Source organism: Falco biarmicus, chromosome 6 (assembly GCF_023638135.1).
Source record: "Falco biarmicus isolate bFalBia1 chromosome 6, bFalBia1.pri, whole genome shotgun sequence".
NCBI classification, from domain to species: Eukaryota; Metazoa; Chordata; class Aves; order Falconiformes; family Falconidae; genus Falco; species Falco biarmicus.
Window position 1 is genome coordinate 91,100,305 of NC_079293.1, and position 16,745 is coordinate 91,117,049.

At 39.6% G+C, this 16,745-nt stretch overlaps 1 protein-coding gene across 5 annotated transcripts in view; it reads right to left on the minus strand.

The window, feature by feature from the left end:
* Positions 1-4,601: 4,601 nt before the first annotated feature.
* Positions 4,602-16,745, minus strand: part of SOS1 (SOS Ras/Rac guanine nucleotide exchange factor 1) — a 52,124-nt gene continuing 39,980 nt past the window's right edge. For 4 of the 5 annotated variants that reach the window (XM_056342337.1, XM_056342336.1, XM_056342335.1 and 1 more), the window contains 12 exons: positions 16,001-16,082; positions 15,446-15,568; positions 14,778-14,881; positions 13,407-13,629; positions 12,676-12,795; positions 12,185-12,347; positions 11,722-11,839; positions 10,198-10,370; positions 9,096-9,212; positions 8,656-8,920; positions 7,539-7,657; positions 4,602-6,193 (listed from right to left, as the gene is read on the minus strand). In XM_056342337.1, the coding sequence (XP_056198312.1) occupies positions 5,705-6,193; positions 7,539-7,657; positions 8,656-8,920; positions 9,096-9,212; positions 10,198-10,370; positions 11,722-11,839; positions 12,185-12,347; positions 12,676-12,795; positions 13,407-13,629; positions 14,778-14,881; positions 15,446-15,568; positions 16,001-16,082 (2,096 nt within the window). In that variant the 3' untranslated portion in view covers positions 4,602-5,704. The remainder of the gene's footprint in view (positions 6,194-7,538; positions 7,658-8,655; positions 8,921-9,095; positions 9,213-10,197; positions 10,371-11,721; positions 11,840-12,184; positions 12,348-12,675; positions 12,796-13,406; positions 13,630-14,777; positions 14,882-15,445; positions 15,569-16,000; positions 16,083-16,745) is intronic. The other variant, XM_056342338.1, reaches the window with a different exon arrangement.

Here is a 16,745-nt window from a genome sequence, read left to right on the forward strand (position 1 = left end):
AATGCATGATCTTACGTTAAATTACTGACCTACAAATTTCACACAGTAAAATTCAAGAGACAGTATTTACCCATAGATGGCAGCTCCTTTGACACAGTAAGCTGTAACTGAAAGCTGCAGAGCTGGAGCAGCACCTACAGTGAACAATCCTGTGGCAGAGAACAACACAGTTAAAAGATGCTATTTTGTGTGCCCTACTGTATGCACACCTTGCTGACTTGTCGCCTACTCCAAATGGCTCCTCTGCTCACAAGCTACTGCATCTTTTAGTATTTTACTATCCTGAGCAAAATCTATTTCTGTAGAAGACGCATGATTGTCCTTAATATAAAGCAAAGAGTATTTCAGCTTAAGGAAACCAGTCTTGGACTACAAGGACTTTCAGTGTCACTTACATATTCAAAAGTGTACACTCCTGGGATACATAAGGCTTTTTTTTTTTTTAAGAAAAATATTTTTAGAACATTTGTTTTAATGCCGAAAGGTAACAGCCACTATTAAATTTTCATTTAAATGCAATCTGAATACCACTGCAGACACAGCAAATATCACCTACAGACAGGTACACACGTTGTCAGATGTGCCAGCTCAAGTTCAGCGCCTTTTCTTTTTTCTTTTTCAACTGGACTGACACAGCTTTTAACATGTACTCATTCTGGCAAGTAACCATGGCATCAAAGGCAAATGTACACACACACGCACGCCAGAATAAACTTAGAACCTAAAATTTGTTCTTTCACAAACAACAACAAAAAAGGCTTATTCTGAAGTAGATTCTAACAAGTATGTCCAAAGCAATTCCAGAAACATGCCCCTGATCTACCTTTGCCTAACTTATTTTACAAAATATTACAGATGTTCTTTAATAAAAGGCACATTTGGCAGCTACTGAAATTGTCATGCATCTAGCATATGGTTTTTTTGTTTTATTTTTCCCCTTTTAACTTTTCAGCTACGTGGTACAGGATTTCACATTTGCTGGGGGGTGGGTGGCGGGGTGGAGAGAGTGTGAGTGTGTGTGAGAGAGTGAGCGAGAGCGAGTGTGATTTACTCTTTACTTTGTCTGCCCTATAATGCTGCAGCATTGGCAGCAGTTGGCTTCTTAACGCACTATTTTCCACTGAAGGCAAAAGGGAAATTTGCTCTCAGTCGACAGAAAAATGCACGTAACAGTGGGTTTTTTAACAGAAAATAAGACATGGAATTCACAAAGTTAGTTAAAAGGGCTTTTGTTTTTACAACTATATTGGGCCACAGGTTTCTCTCCTTAATGAATAAGAACTAAAAAGGCTTTAGCCCATGCATCATCTAGGTTTTGAAATGACAATCAACGACTAAAAAAAGGGTATTTGGCAGGGGGCGAGGGACAACCCATAAGAATTTGTAAACTTTTTAATATAATCTTAAAATGGTCTTTCTGAACAAGTTCTGAACAAGTTCCTTCCAGCTGGAAAAGGCTGCGAGGAGAAAGTCAAGGAGGGTCTTTTATATACTGCAGCTAATTGCACTGCTCACAGAAGTGAAGCAGTAAGAAACATTTTGTTTAACTTTTGCATAATTTGTAAGACAAACATTCATGAATGAGCTCCTTTCTAGTTGACCTTCAATTGCAGCAATGCTAGAAATACCAGTAGTAGGGGCCACCTCTGTAAAATGCCACACTAGTTTGAGAAGATGGCCACAAACAAGGGAACCGATTCTCATTGTAATACACTGGCTTTGCCACACAGCCGGCCGTGACACACATTTGTTCCAGCACCTCTTCAGTCTGAAAAGAAACTTCCCTGTATGTAACGAAATAAAACCTTCTCCCTAAAGCACAATAATCTACTGCCTTCAGTAGCAGTACTTCCAGTGACATCACCAAGCTCAAGCTGGAACCAGACGCAATTCAACAGAAGGTCCAATTAAGATACACACAACAGAAAAATAATTCATCATCCCACGATGTCAATCTAAACCTTGAAGGATCTAAATCCAGTGCATTAGCATAAGCACACTCTTACTGAGACAGACTTCTCCCTCCCAGATTTAAGAAAGCAGCATATTAGAGAAACAGGTTAGCCTACACCGGAGATGGCTTCTGGAGGATGGGGTACTCAAATGCTTCTGCAGTATAGATCCTGGAGCAGGATAATGGTCTCTGTTAGCACACGGTTGCAGAAAAACATTGCAGGGGCTGCTGAATGTCATGGCCACAGCACGTACCTTGGGGTCACCAGGCAGTACAACAGCTGACTTTCCATACAGCATGCAGAACGGAAGGAAAGGCATGGCAGTTGCAAAATCACAGAATGGTTTGGATTGAAAGGGACTTTTACAGGTCATCTAGTCCACGCTCCCTGCAATGAGCAGGGACGTCTGCAACTAGATCAGGTTGCTCGGAGCCCTGTCCCATCTCACCTTGAATGTTTCCGTGGATGGGGCATCTACAGCCTCTCTGGGCAACCTGTGCCAGTGTTTTACCACCATGTGTGTCTCACCAAAGTGGAGCAGCGGGGCAGAATCACCTCACTTGACCTGCTTACCACGCTTTTTTGATGCAGCCTGGGATACAGTTGGCTTTCTGGGCTCCGAGTGCACATTGCCGGCTCATGTCCAGCTTTTCATCCACCAGTACGTACCCCCGAGTCCTTCTCTACAGGGCTGCCCTCAATCCCTTCATCCTCCAGCTTGTATTGACTGATACCAGGGGTTGCCCTGATCCAGATGTAAGACCTTGCACGTGGAATCCTAGCACTTCCAAATGTCCAGAGGGCTTTTCTGAGCTAACAGAAAGAAAATGAACAAACTCAGGTTATGCTTCACTGTTGCACTAGACTACATAAAGTAGAAACCCTGAGGTGAAACAGCACAAGTTGTTAAGTACCGCACCTATAAAGTTCTGTTGCCCTCTGTAATCCTGTCTACACCGTCTGAAGTTGTTTCGGCTGACTTTTAGCCATACACCAGCATTCTAGAGTAATACAGCAACTCACTTAGCCTCCACACAAGCATGTTTCATTGTCCAGGCCACATCATCATCCCCGGCTACACCAGACCATCCGAGGTCATTTCACCAAGGAGAGAGAAAGCATCACTAGAATTATTTCGTTTTCTATGTGAAAAGTACTAGTACAAACATGGTCCAAATAAGAAGTCATTCCAAATTAAACAACTATTAAAGCAAATAAAGCTGTCATTAGACAAACTAGTGGCTTAGCAGTTGTACTCAAAACTCCTGTCCTAAATGCAAACATTTGATTCCCAACGCTGTCTCTCCTGTGTGCAGCTGAGTCAACACCATGATTTGCGCACTGTATGAGCGACCCAGTCTGCTGGGCTCCAAAGCACTCTTCAGTGAGATTCTTGCATGGTGACCACTATCACCTGCTGTCCCAATACCTCACCAGTTAAGCGCTTCTAACCTCAAAGATGTGAAACCACATTCCCCATTTCACAGGGGGAAACAGAGACCTACTGACATTCAAGAAATCTGTTGATTAGCAGGATCCATGTGAGGTATCTCCTTCTGGCTGAGCAACCCAACTGCTGGATCCTTCCTTCTGCTTGGTCTGACTTGGCTGCAAAATAGCACAGACAAGAGCATACAGAAGAAGAGATACAGATCAGCAAGTCTAAATTTAAGGTGTTTTCCCTGGTAATCCACCACTGAGCTAATAGTTTAGATGACATTGCCAACAGTATGCCCATCACATTGTTTATACCTAAAGAACCAGTAACCTGAACTATGCCTCCTGTAGGGTTTTTGCAAAGCTCCTGTGTAAGATGAGGTCTACACATCTTCACTTTTTCTTCTTTTGCCAGAAAAATGTTTCAAAACAGTGTTGTTGAAAACATCAAGAAGGAATACAACTGAAAAATTTCAATATTTGACAACAATGAAAACCACCATTCTTTTTGATGAAATCAGAACACTTTCTGAAATGTAATCTGAAACGTAACACACCAAAGGATCAGGGGCCACCAATCAATGGCACTGCAGAAAGCATTAAAACAGGTGATTTCCATCGTCATTCGGCTGACTCCATCTCTAATGACACAGCTTTCCAAGACACTGAAACATATTCTTCTTCCAAAGGAGAAACGTGATACAATTTCACTTTGACCCATGAGCCATATTAACTGAAGATGAGATACTTTGTGCTTCATATACATAATGTAGTTGAGATTATAGAGCTTTTCTTCAATGCCTGCCATGCATTACTGTCACAGTATTGTCTAGAGTTGAATAGCAGGTTTATGGATGATCCACATCACGGTACTTATACCAGTACATGTTCTGTCATGTGTATTTTGGACATTAAAAGCCACTGTAAAGATTAATATAAGTTTGAATTTTTCTAACAAGTATCATACAGGAGGTGTGAGAAGTTTTATAATGTATAATAATTAACTTTGAGAGTAACCCAGCTTCTCAAATATTACTAAATTATTACTTTGTAACACATGCCCAAACTGACTTCTCTTAAGACTCTTACTACTAAAATCCGTACACTGAACTAGGAAAAATATGTACCACAACATGTGCTTTTATCCTCTTCAGCGTTTTAACTGAAAAACTGAGTCATACATTTGTCCATGTAATAATTTAACGTATGTCAGCCAAACATATCTGTATCTTTATTTCAATTAAATTAAAAACAATCTGCAAGTATATTTATGCAACGTTCACTATATACACATGATTTATGCAACTGCAAGGCAATTCTATGTATGCTGATTAATCTATTGTTAGTAAAACATGACAATAGCTATGGAAGTTGACCAGTGAGTGCTCCTTTTCACAAGTGACTGTTTTCATGGCATGACTGAAAAAGAATAGCTACTAGCCATGAAATGGATTATCAGTAAACCTTAAAAAGAATGTGACATAACCTAGAAGAGATTAACAGTCTTCTAAATGTAGTAGTATATTTACTTCGGATGATAGTGCTGTTTTTTTTAAAAAAAAAATTCGCTGTCATCTTAATGATGTAAAACTTTCATCTGCTCTATCTAAAGAAAGCAATAATTAGACATTATGCTTCCTGGCAAAAATTTATTTTTGAACTGGCACCGTAATATTTCAGAAAATAATAATAAAGTACCTCTTTGGTGAAGCCTAGGTACCCCCTACTACTCATTGTAACAACTTGTAAACAGGACCGCAATACAGTGCTTTGCCTTAATTCTACCTCAGTTAGGTACCACAGATCTTCCTCACAGTCCTCATAATTTTAGGAAGGTATTTCAAAGCAGGGAGTAAAGCAAAAGGAAAACTAAGAACGATATAAAGTTCCCTGTTTGAGATTTAAAAAAAGTGCATAATGTCTTCATTCCAAAAACTGTGACACTGCATGGAACTGATGGATAAAAGACTGTTTTCCTTCCTGTACTGGACACTACTGATCATTAACACAAACACAGTCTCTACTCATTGGCCAAAGAAGTCTCTCAAGTCTGTTTTCTGCTACAATCAGTTGCCCAATTACTTTAGAACGATGTCCTGCATACTAAAACAAGAATAGCAAGTTAACCGGTTTTTCCACTAGAACGTCTGGTTTTGCAATTCCATTTCTGTACACTGCATTTCCAATCTATTAGAGAGTTTTTAGTGTTTGGCATACACATCCTGACCCCTTGGCACCACCAGGTTCAGTGCATCCATTGCCAGCAACAGACGTAGCACCAGGAACATGTGACTCCCAGCGCAAGGGACAGTTCAGGAGGAGTGGGCATTCTCCAGCAATGGTGGTCCATCTCGATGCATCGATGGGTGTGTGTGCTCCCTTTTATAAGTTTTTGGAGGAAGCTTTGGGATATGTTGAGAAGTGCTTTGTCGTGGAGGAACAGGTGGTCCAGCAACAGAATGGAGGTCCACATCTTGTGGTATCAAAGGTGGTGATGGAAGATGCCTCCGTGCTACATGTGGAGAAGGTGTCTGAGGGGGAGTAAACGGAGATGGGCTGTTTGGGAAAAAGGTGTTACCAAGTTCGCTTTTTCTCCCCAGTGGTGGAGGTTGGAGGTGTAGTGGTGAGCTAGAGAAAACATCTGGAGTTCGCACAGGTTCTCGTGGTGGTAATACAGGAGGGCTTTCAGGGGGGTCGGAGATGCAGGTCCGGTCAGACACTGAGTACCTTGGTGAATACACTTTAGAGGTTGGCTGCCTAGGAGGGATTGCTGGTGGGCTGTCCAGGTGCGCAGAAGTAATCTGAGGTACACAAACATTTCATTCAATAAAATTTTAGAGTGGCAGTAAAGAACAGGACCCTGCTGTGAAACGGATGCAAAGCTCCTGCCCTGCAGACTGCTCTTATCTGGTTAAAAAGGAGGCCCAGCAAGCAGGTGCACAATGAAGATGGGGAGTAAGGAAGGGAAAGGGAGTGGCGGTACCCGAAAAACTTGTTTCTCAGAATGATGTGGGCAGAAAAGACAGACTGGATGTACAGGGGGAAAGCAGGGATATATCAATACACAAGTTAACAGCCAAGGATGAAGGAATGAAAATGCACAGAGAAGGACAAAGGCAAGGCAAAGAATGGTCAAAGCAACAATTTCCATGCTACTTCTAGATCTGCTTGCTAGGTAGGTCTGGATACCCTCCACCACCTCCCCACTAACAAGCACTTGAGGTGGGTAATAGCAACAGGTATTTCTCCAAGAAAATGAGCAAAAGGGAGAGGCAGGTGATGCTGAACAGGGAAAAAATAAAACTATGCTCAGAAGACGGAATTAAGTAGTCAGAATTATTGAAGTGAACAGTTCCCAAGCTGCAGACCACAGTGACTGGGTAACTGGTCTCCCACACACCACCATGTATATGATGTTTTCAATTACATTTTGGTGGAAACACATGCGTTAAAACTCTGCTGGCTGACAGCAGTCACCTGTAGTCTGAAAACAACAACTGGCTGAAGAGCCATATACAAGACCTCTTCAAAGACACACATGCTTCAAAGTAACTGAGTGGGATTCTCAAATCCACCCAATTCTCTGAAGTCACAAACCAGTTCCCATTGAAATCAAGAGACACTTGACACTGTCCACAAATAAGGCTGGACCAGATCCCAGATGCCAGACAAATGCAAAAGGAAAATGTAGAAATGGCTCAAGCAGGCAGGCAGGACAGGTAATCAAGAAGGGAAAGAGAGCACTGAGCACCACAGCATCAGGGTCAAATATTCTAATGAACCTTTTCAGAGGACATCATTACTATCCTTCAGATCTTTACCCCCAAACTCATACACCCCAAAATGATACTCTAGGACAAATTACTGCAGATGGAAACACCTGCCTGAAGCCTCAAGTTCTCACAGGCAATGTCAGGGCCTGAGCATAGCAGATCAGTAGAAAAGAGACATGTCTAACTCTAGATTAGGTCCCGCCTGTGGATTTTCATTTGTTTGGGGTCAGGACGTGAGGCAGAGCTATGAAGGCTTGAAATACACGGCTGCTTGCTCTTTCATATACAGTTCTTAAAAAATACATATACTATCTTTTATCATATCATGCCCTCTGCTCCCAGAAAAAAAATGCCTTTTTTCCTTCTTTCTTACTTTTGATGGGGAAGATTCAGCTGGGGCAGATTCTGGTCTTCTTCGTGGAGGAACTGGAGGGGGGACATGAGCTTCATCTGAATTTTTGGTAAAGTTTATGGATGACACAGAAGCAGATCCTAGCAGACATTAAAAAAAAAAAATCCTGTTAACGATAACTTTTGTTCAACTATTCCTTTATTGCTGCCAATAAAGGTGTCATAAACAACGAAGTAATTGCTCATAAAGAGAAGCATGAATCAAGGTGTTAAAGACAGACAACCAAACAACCCTCTACCTTGCAGCTTTCAGACAAACTGAAACTTTTCTGAGCTGCAATCATCTCTGTGACCATCAGTTCCTGCACATTCTTAAGTAATCCTCGAGACCAAAACCACACAACAAAGTTGTTCTTCTATCACACCACCACTAAAACAATATCCTGAATCTGCATTCAATAGGCCAAGCCCAACAACTAAAAAACATCTTCTCAAGAGGTATTCCAGAGATCTGGCTTGGACACGTAGCAACGTCACTCCTCCGCTCTTAGCAAGTCATTTCAGCTAATTGCCACAAGGAGGTGAACACAGGACTAACCTTGTGTTTCCTCTGAGCCTCCTTTCAGGTATGAGGGCTCTATGTCCACTATTAATTACTGAAAGCACACCTTAAAATATGAGATTCCTTGTATGTTGGTGAAGACAGAAGAAAAACAGTTGTGGATGGGTCCTGATGGATTTAAAACAGGGAAATACTGATTTCTGCAGGAAAGCCATCCATGTGCACCAAAACCAATTTGTAATGGCCGACAGCAGAATAAGGCACCCATAAAACATTCGTTTTTATTCTCATTGTTCACAATCAAACAGACGTATATGGGCCCTAAAGATATATCTCTGTCTTCCATTTTGACAGCCTCTGCAAAGACATGTAATACACCTAATTCTGTTCAGTTTCTCCCTTTACAATAAAAACCTATTTAAAAAAATAACTAAAACATGTTAAAACTTTTTGCTGCTGCAAGGAGACAAAAGCAACTATTCCTATAACCAATTTAGAAGGCTAAATATGATTTCACCCGTTTAACACCAGAAAATTTAATACACCTATTCTTGGTAGACTATCTAGGAGCACCTACTTGAATGGAAAGGACTTGAAGGATCCGAGTCAAACACACTGCAGGCATCTGTAGTACTTGAAGTAGCTGAAGCAGGGGGAGGGGTCAGAGGTGTTCTGGGAGAGTTTGGTGCAGATGCTGTAGTTTCAGTCTCACTCTCTGGGATACGGCTGTAACTAATTTTCCTTGGCTCCTGCTGCAGTGGTGTAGGATGTCTCATGGTACCTGGCCTTGGATTAGAGGGACGAACACCTGGGGACTTGAGAGGATAGCTGTATTTTTTGGGCTGAAATGACAAAAAAAACACCAAAAACCCCAAATCAAAAGGCCACAAGACCACCTAAATGTAACTTTGTATTTATGAAGTTAAGAGATCTAAAATTACTTCTGCTATCTGTGAAAGACAAACGTAAGCATTTTTTAAAAAAAAAATTAAATTTAAAAATATATTAAATACTAACAAATCTTGGTGGAGGCTTGACATTTCGTGGCTCTATCTCTAGTGACTTGTTGAACAGATAATCTGTAAATTCTGTTTCCATGCTATTTCCCATTGGATTCAGGTTTTCAAAAAATCTCTGAAATACAAGAAGGTAGAAAACTTGTCAGATAAGCTACTTCTTAGTAGCTCAGTACTGTTTGTTTCTACTGCACAAATGATCCCGACTGTTCCAGAGAAGAAAGAAAATGCTGGAGTCAGAAGTAATGATAGACAATTTTAAGTTATTAAATCTGTTTGTTGCCGGCTCTTTGCTGGACATTGCTACTGCTAACCTAGCATCTGCAAAACAACTCTGCAAGTACCCTAAATACCTTCTGCAGTGCAAAAATCAGAACAAGTTAGCTCAAACACTTTCAGAAGCAGCTGTATGTAGTCCATCTTTACACTGATGCAGGGAAGACTGCTCTCGCAATGCATTCTGTCAAAAAACAGGTAACAAAAGAAAATCTTGCAGAATTTCTTAAGATAACCTGTCCTATGACCCTCTGAAAATATATAGCTCAAAAAAGCAGGGAGGGAAAAAAAGCAGGGAGGAAGAAAAGCAAACAGAGCGAGGACTCCTTTTAGAGCACACCACAGACCAAGGAGAACAAATGGCAGGAGAAAGAAAAAACATGAGCATCATCACTGCCAACACATGATGTAAACTCAGTGCTATGAGGTAAACCTGGAAATATAAAGGCAGTGTAGCGGAGGAGGAAGACAACAACTGGGTTCACAGGACAAACAAATGCAACTGTGTCAATGACAGTGAGAATCTGGTTGTTCCTGTTCCTGTTTAACACCGATCGGTAAGAAGATCTATCTACCAACATCCCAATAGCTGGGGAAAACAACAACAAAAAAACAACCAACCCCAAACCCACCAAACCGCAAGTACCGAGCTTTCTGCCCTTTCTTACAATGAGACCTGAGAGAGATTTAATGATAGGTCTTCTGCTCATCACTGATGCAGCCTGATTGAGTCTATGTGAATTCAGTCTATCCTTATGAACTACCAGCTGACAAAGTCACCGTAAAAGTAGCTCAGTGCATGGACTCAAGGAAATAATGCCACTTACCCTGATGTCAAATTCCACTCTTAAACAATATGGCTGGTTCTGGTACTGCTGTATCTCTCCTGTTATTTCAGCTACCTTTCTTCTCTTACTGAAGTTTATAAGTTCTTTCCCATGTCGCTTCAGAAATTCAGGGTTGCCTTCTTCTGTTTTCAAAATGTTAGTTAAGTAAATCCCTAAAGAGCACATAGAAGAGGTTCTCAATATATAGCACAAAAAAAGGAGGAAGTCACATGACTGGAATACAAAGAATTCTTGAAGAATTTAATTTCTGCACTCCAATTATTTAGAAAAATTCTCTGTTAAGGTCAATAAGAGAACTGCACCTAATTTTTAAATAAGGGCAACAATATTTTAATATGCCTTTTCCAGAACTGCATTTTTTGCATCAAAATTTCAAAGTCTATGCATCTTTCTATTGTTTAGGAAGCTCACACAACTGAACACTAGTAGCATATTGCAAGACAAGAGTACGCTAAACTCCAGTGATTTAACTCAACCATTCCGCCTCAATTCAGCTCTACTCTGTTGAGACCCCAACTAAGCTCCCCAAAAAATTACTTTCAGGTTTTATTCTTCTGTTCCACTCTCCAGTCCTGGCTTTGTAATTGCACCAAATCACCGGAACATTAGAAAGAAATGAGTGCTCTCAAGTCCCCAGATAATGTATCTGGAACCGTCATGATTCTCTTAAGTGTAACCTGATGGAAATAACGGAAGCTATTCATGTGTGAACCTGCCAACCTCCACCCATTTCTAAAGCAGGACAGGGGGTTTCTTAGTTGACCTTATCTTTCTTCACAGAGCTCTGGAGTGTACCTTTCCCCAATATGCAAAAAGCAAAAAAAGCCATCAACACTATTTTCTTTCAGTTTTGACCTGACACCTATGCTTGACAAGTGTAATGTCCACAGCTGGAACTGATCTGCTGCAAACATTCAAGCAGTTTGCTAAAGAACAGGAATGCCATGTGCTTAACTTCACAATTTGCTTAACATCCGAAATTCCAAGCAATCTACTCAAAAGAAGAACTGTTAAGTCTGATGATAAAGGGGAGGTTTTCTTCCCGAACTGTGTTTTTATACAAGTAAGACTTTTTAATAGAAATAAGACACTAGTTATTAGAAGCTATAAAAATTACAACTCTAGCTTTATTTCTTGGAATTCTTGATGGGGTACAGGGTCCTTCTTCCTCTACTAGTCAATGGCAATAATATTTCTAATGTGACCACCTTCCATTTAAGGGATTTATGGTCACAACACAGTTCAAACCACATTAAAAGTAAAAATTAGTAAATATGTAAATAAGATATAACAGATATACTTATTCTTACTGCAAATAACATCTGCAATTTATAGTCACTTTTTCTTTCACACGTATGCAATTTATGTCTGGGTACCTGAAATTTAAACCCAACTATCCTGTTAAAACTGACTTCTCACTATTGTTCATACTTTTAGTCCCCTAGCTCAGTACTTTTCAAGTGTTTATGCATGATACAGTTCATTCAAACCAAACGTACTTACCAAAAAAAGGCACACAAGGAGGATTAATGGACCTGAGTTTTGCCAAGTATTTCTTATAATGATCTTCACTCAGCTCATAAGCCTCTTCTAAAATCTTCTTCTGGCGACTTGGAATTTGCTAAAGAGAGAGATGAAACAGGTTTCTTGGAAAGGCACGGTAAAGGCATAACCCAGCAACAATACTGAGGTTAGTGGTCTCCCACTGATATTTAAGTTGGTGACCATGAGAACAGTGCCCCACTTGCTACCTCCTTCTGCCTTTCTTAAGCAAGGATTGATTTCTTGCTGCTGAAATCAAGAAGAAACCCCTCCCTATTACACCCTGATTGATTGATTTGTTGAGGGATTCACCTTCTTTGCTCCTTCCTTGAAGAACATGCTTACTGAAAAGACAGGCTTTTAGTGTAGCTAAGGTGCACTGTCTTACACTCCCATAGCAAAAATGGAAAACATTTCACTGTACCTCAAACGTGTGATCCAGTCTATACACTGCTGCGGAGTTCATAGCACTGACAATCTCAAGGACACCGTTAAAGTTGTTTAGCTCTTGAAAAACTTGAAGGATCTCAATTATCCGGCTCACTACTATTACTCTTTCCTCTAGGTTTTCTGTTTCTACAATGCATCTAAATACACAAGAACATTTGATTCTGTACCAACGTGTTGATGAGTTTTTCAAAATCAAATATTAAATCATAACACAAACCTATATGAAAAGTGTATCAAATGATCTGACACAGTTTTGAAAAAGTTTATAGAGAATAAACAGTTGAAAATATTCTAAGAATAAAAAGCTGAGGCCATTATGGTAAAATTCTCGCAGGGAACAGTTGTAACACCTAAACATGACTTAAAACTGGAATTCTCCCAGAACAGAATTTTTCACAGTATACTTCTGTATGTTCTGTAAATGTCCAGAAATGGAGTAGCTGCAGATTCAGGAAAGTCACTTACTTTTCAAACCACAAAGTGAGGTTAGTTGTGTGCCTTATCATTTTGAGAAGGTTGGGAGAATTAATTTCTTTATCTTCCTTTGTCCACACACTTCCAACTAGTTCAGATGGCTGCACTGCTCTAGAAAAGCATATCATGTATCAACAAAGGTAATCAAAAGCACGAAAGAAGATACTATATTCCCCAAACCTCTTTATTTCCAGTGAATTTGGAAATAAAGCCTTAAGGTATTGTTTCTATAATGTTAGGCTCCCCACACAACTAAGTGACTGTATTTCTACACTTCTTTTTTTATTGTGTAAGTATGTCTTAATTTATGTGATTAACCACCTCTGTTCATCCAAATGAAGCATGAAGTCTATAGCTCATTCACCATAATAAAATGTGAGCTTCCAACACCTGAACAACCTCTCTCAGACAGCTGGCGAGATCTGACATGGTTCATAATTTGCTTCACAAACTAGAATATGAAAAAATTAATCTTCATACTTCTCAAAGGTTGATCTACTCAAAGTATCACAAGAAATCTGCAGCAAAATGCAATTAACATTATGCAGTCACATGTACTGCATGTTAACTTGGGGAAGATAAGACAAATACTGTTTTTCAGAATTTATTTTCAGAAAAAACAGCAATTAATATACAGCACTGGTGAAGTCCCTTGACCTACTCCAGGGCTTCACATGAGAGGCCCACAGAAACAATGTCATGCTGGAGAATACTTTGGTTACCTGTAAAAATCTGACTCAAGTAAAGTGAGCTGCCGAGCAATTTCTATTGGATGCAAAGTGAGCAAGTCAAAAGTCTCAGTATGTCCTGGTTTGCTTATGTGCCATTCAATTGCCGGAGGTGGGCTCTCAAAAGTAATGTTGTGACTTGGCCCAATGGCTTGTGCCTGCTTTTTCCGGTTGATTATCTTTGTGATCGACTCAACCCATTTCTTCATTGCTTTGCCTGTCGCACAGAGAGAAAACGACTATTTATTTACTCTTGATACTGTTTTTTCAAAGAGGTAAGTGTAATTTAGGAAATGTTGGGTTAAACCCTAAAACCTACTAAATTAAAGCAACCATATACCCTTTAGTAGCACATAAGTGGTGTTCTCATCCAAGTCTCGAAGCACTCAAACATATAAAGAATTCCTCAACAGCCAATGCTGAGTATGCCAGGTTTGCCCAAGCACAATTCAGCACACCCACAAGAGGCTCCTTCTCCAAATGAGGTGTTTCCCTTTCTCTTCTGACTTTACAGTGAGTTTTGGGAACTAACCTTCTTTTGCACTTCTTTTTCTTCTTTGCACTTCACTCCTTCTTCTTCTAAATGCAATTCCTGAACTTTATAGTTTGGGCAAGAGTACACGTTTACTTCAGATAACACAGAAGAGCAAAACAACAAGAAGCTTCTCCTTCTAGTGCGTTTAGCATCAAAGGTCAGAATAAAATCTAAAGGCCAAATGCTGGTTTAGCTCTACACTATAAGAATTTCACGCATGAGATGGCAAGTCCATTGAAAATTTACCAGTAATCTACATTAAACTAGCTGGCTTATTCTCCCCCTACATTTAATTGCTAAATAACCATTAAATATTCTCTATCATAGTATTTTCCTACAAACTGCTCCTGTAGCTGTCTCAGTTTTTGTTACAAAGGAACAGAAAAGATCTGTACAATCACAAGTGGCAGGTGTCCTACAGGTCTACTATGTACTGTGAAATAGCTGGAAAACGCTTGCTTCAAAGAAATAGTGGTTCCCACCATCAACATTTTGCAAAAGTTACCCGCCTATAGTTTAAGAGGACAATCAAAACAATTATTCTGTCCTGACTCAGTTATTAGTTTTGCATTATTTCAGTCCTTTATAACAAAACCAGTACTTATTTCTCAGGATGTAAATAACATTCTTCTGAACAGGGGGACCAGACTGAATAATAGTGGTGGGTGGTGGTGATTTTTTTAAGATTAAGGTTTGTGTTCTTTGTGAAGCATTTAATAAGGAGTCCTGATTTTCTTGATCTGCTCAGTGAAAGGAAAAATGATCCCATTCCACACCTTTGAAAAGGGATGCTTTATGATAAGTGCCAGCATTTAAGAAACCTGAAGTACCTCTTACTGTTCCAATGAATTCCTCCAAACGTTGCAGAAGATCAGCATCTCTTTCAAAGTCATAGAAGTGGTGTTCTACCCAGTGTCGACATACATTTAATACTCTGAAAAAGTAAAGGATAAGTAACAATATAGTCTATCTTCATACCTAGCATTTCAAGGCTTTTAGTAGGCAAGGGCTCACAGGAATACCAGAATCAGCAGACCAAGTGCAGCTCTGCTACTGTCTGCATTTCACCAGCAACGAGCTGTAAGCATTTTTCTACTTTTAAATTTAAAGAAGTCAGAGTAATGCTATTGTTCACAAAAAGAACATTATCTAAAATGTTCTCTACCCACATCTCTGTGGCACACTTATGCTGTATAGCCTTGCAGAAACATGGATTAAAAAAAAAGAAAGACAAAAAGAAAAGCGTAAGAAACTAATTTTGCAAACTAATAGTATAAAACTCAGCACAAGCATTTCCCAAGGCTTTTCATTCCATGATTTCAAATTCCCACCAGGTTTTCAAGTAGCAAGGTCAAAATGGCTGACTGCCCATGCACGCTCTCCATCAAAGCATCTCTACAAGAAAGGCTGCCGGTATCACAAAGAGCCAGAAGATAAAAGACAGTACTTCAAAAAACTTAAGGGAAGTCAGCTTGGCTCACATTGATGCAACACTCACCGTAGCTGCACAGGTTGAATGTACTCTTTCCTAAATCTTTTCAACTCTGCACTCAGAGGCTGGTCTCCATTCTCCATAGCAATACGATCAGCTTCTGTTGGCTCAGGCTCTGGAATTTCAAATCTAGCACAGAAGGTGAGTATAAGCACTAGGCTATTACATAGTCTTGCTCACACTACACACAAATAAAATTTTGATGAAAGATAGCTCAAAATTCATAACGTTTCCACACATCAGAATCTTACATCTTGGTAAGCACACAGAAAGATTTGCTAAATTCAGTAATACAGATTTCAAAGACAAAACCACGGGATGCTGGAAGTTACTAGAGCTACCTGAACAACCCTAAAACTTCTGGATATAACTTGCACATTTCACTTGCAATCGTTGAATTTGACAACTTTTTTAAAAGGGTTTGGGCTTTTAACTGGAAAACTGGAATCTTACAAAAACAAACTCTACTCCAAGTAGAAGTCGGGGGGGGGGGGGGGGGGGGGGGGGGGCGGGGAGAGAAATACACACCTTGTACGAACAATATTTGTAACACTGGCATACCTTTCTATTAGGAGACTCAGCAACTCTTGAGGTTTACAGAAGGATCTATATGTTGTGAGAAAAGTCCGAACAAAGTTGGGATCTAAGACAAAGAATAATTTTATGCTCATGTCAGCAATTACCTATTGGGATTTTTTATAGTTTAAAATAACTTTAGGTATCCCCTAAAATTAAGGATGCCGGCCTATCGATTTACAGAGAAGATTATGTAAACAAAAATTGCTTTGGTAACAATTCAGAACCTCTTAAAATACCAATACAAAGCAGAATTTAAAAACTATTTTTATTCTGTTGAAAATTCAAAACAATTACTTTTTATTTCCCTTCAATTATTAGAAGACTGGATTCTTTTTCAACAACTCTGAAAATAATAAATAGATTATTTTCTTTATGAGCCATCTAGTAAACAACTTTAGTTTTGACAACAATCAGGACAAGAGAGCTCAAAAGACAGGGCAAGTAACTGCGTTGGATAAAAATGGCCTCTTCAAGGAGAGCATGTTTTCCCTAAATGGTCCAACTGATAACCAGTTGTGGTGGTTAAGGCAGGCTAGGTATTTTTTCAGCCGAGAGCTATACTTTGAAGTTATATTTACTTCACTTCAAAAAGTCAACAGATTTCATTTAAATTTACTAGTTACATATCAGTTCATTTAAAATATTCAAATGCATTTTAAAAACAATCAGATATTCAAAACAGAAAACCAAAGCGTCTCCCTTAATTATAAAAGCAAACCCATTTGTT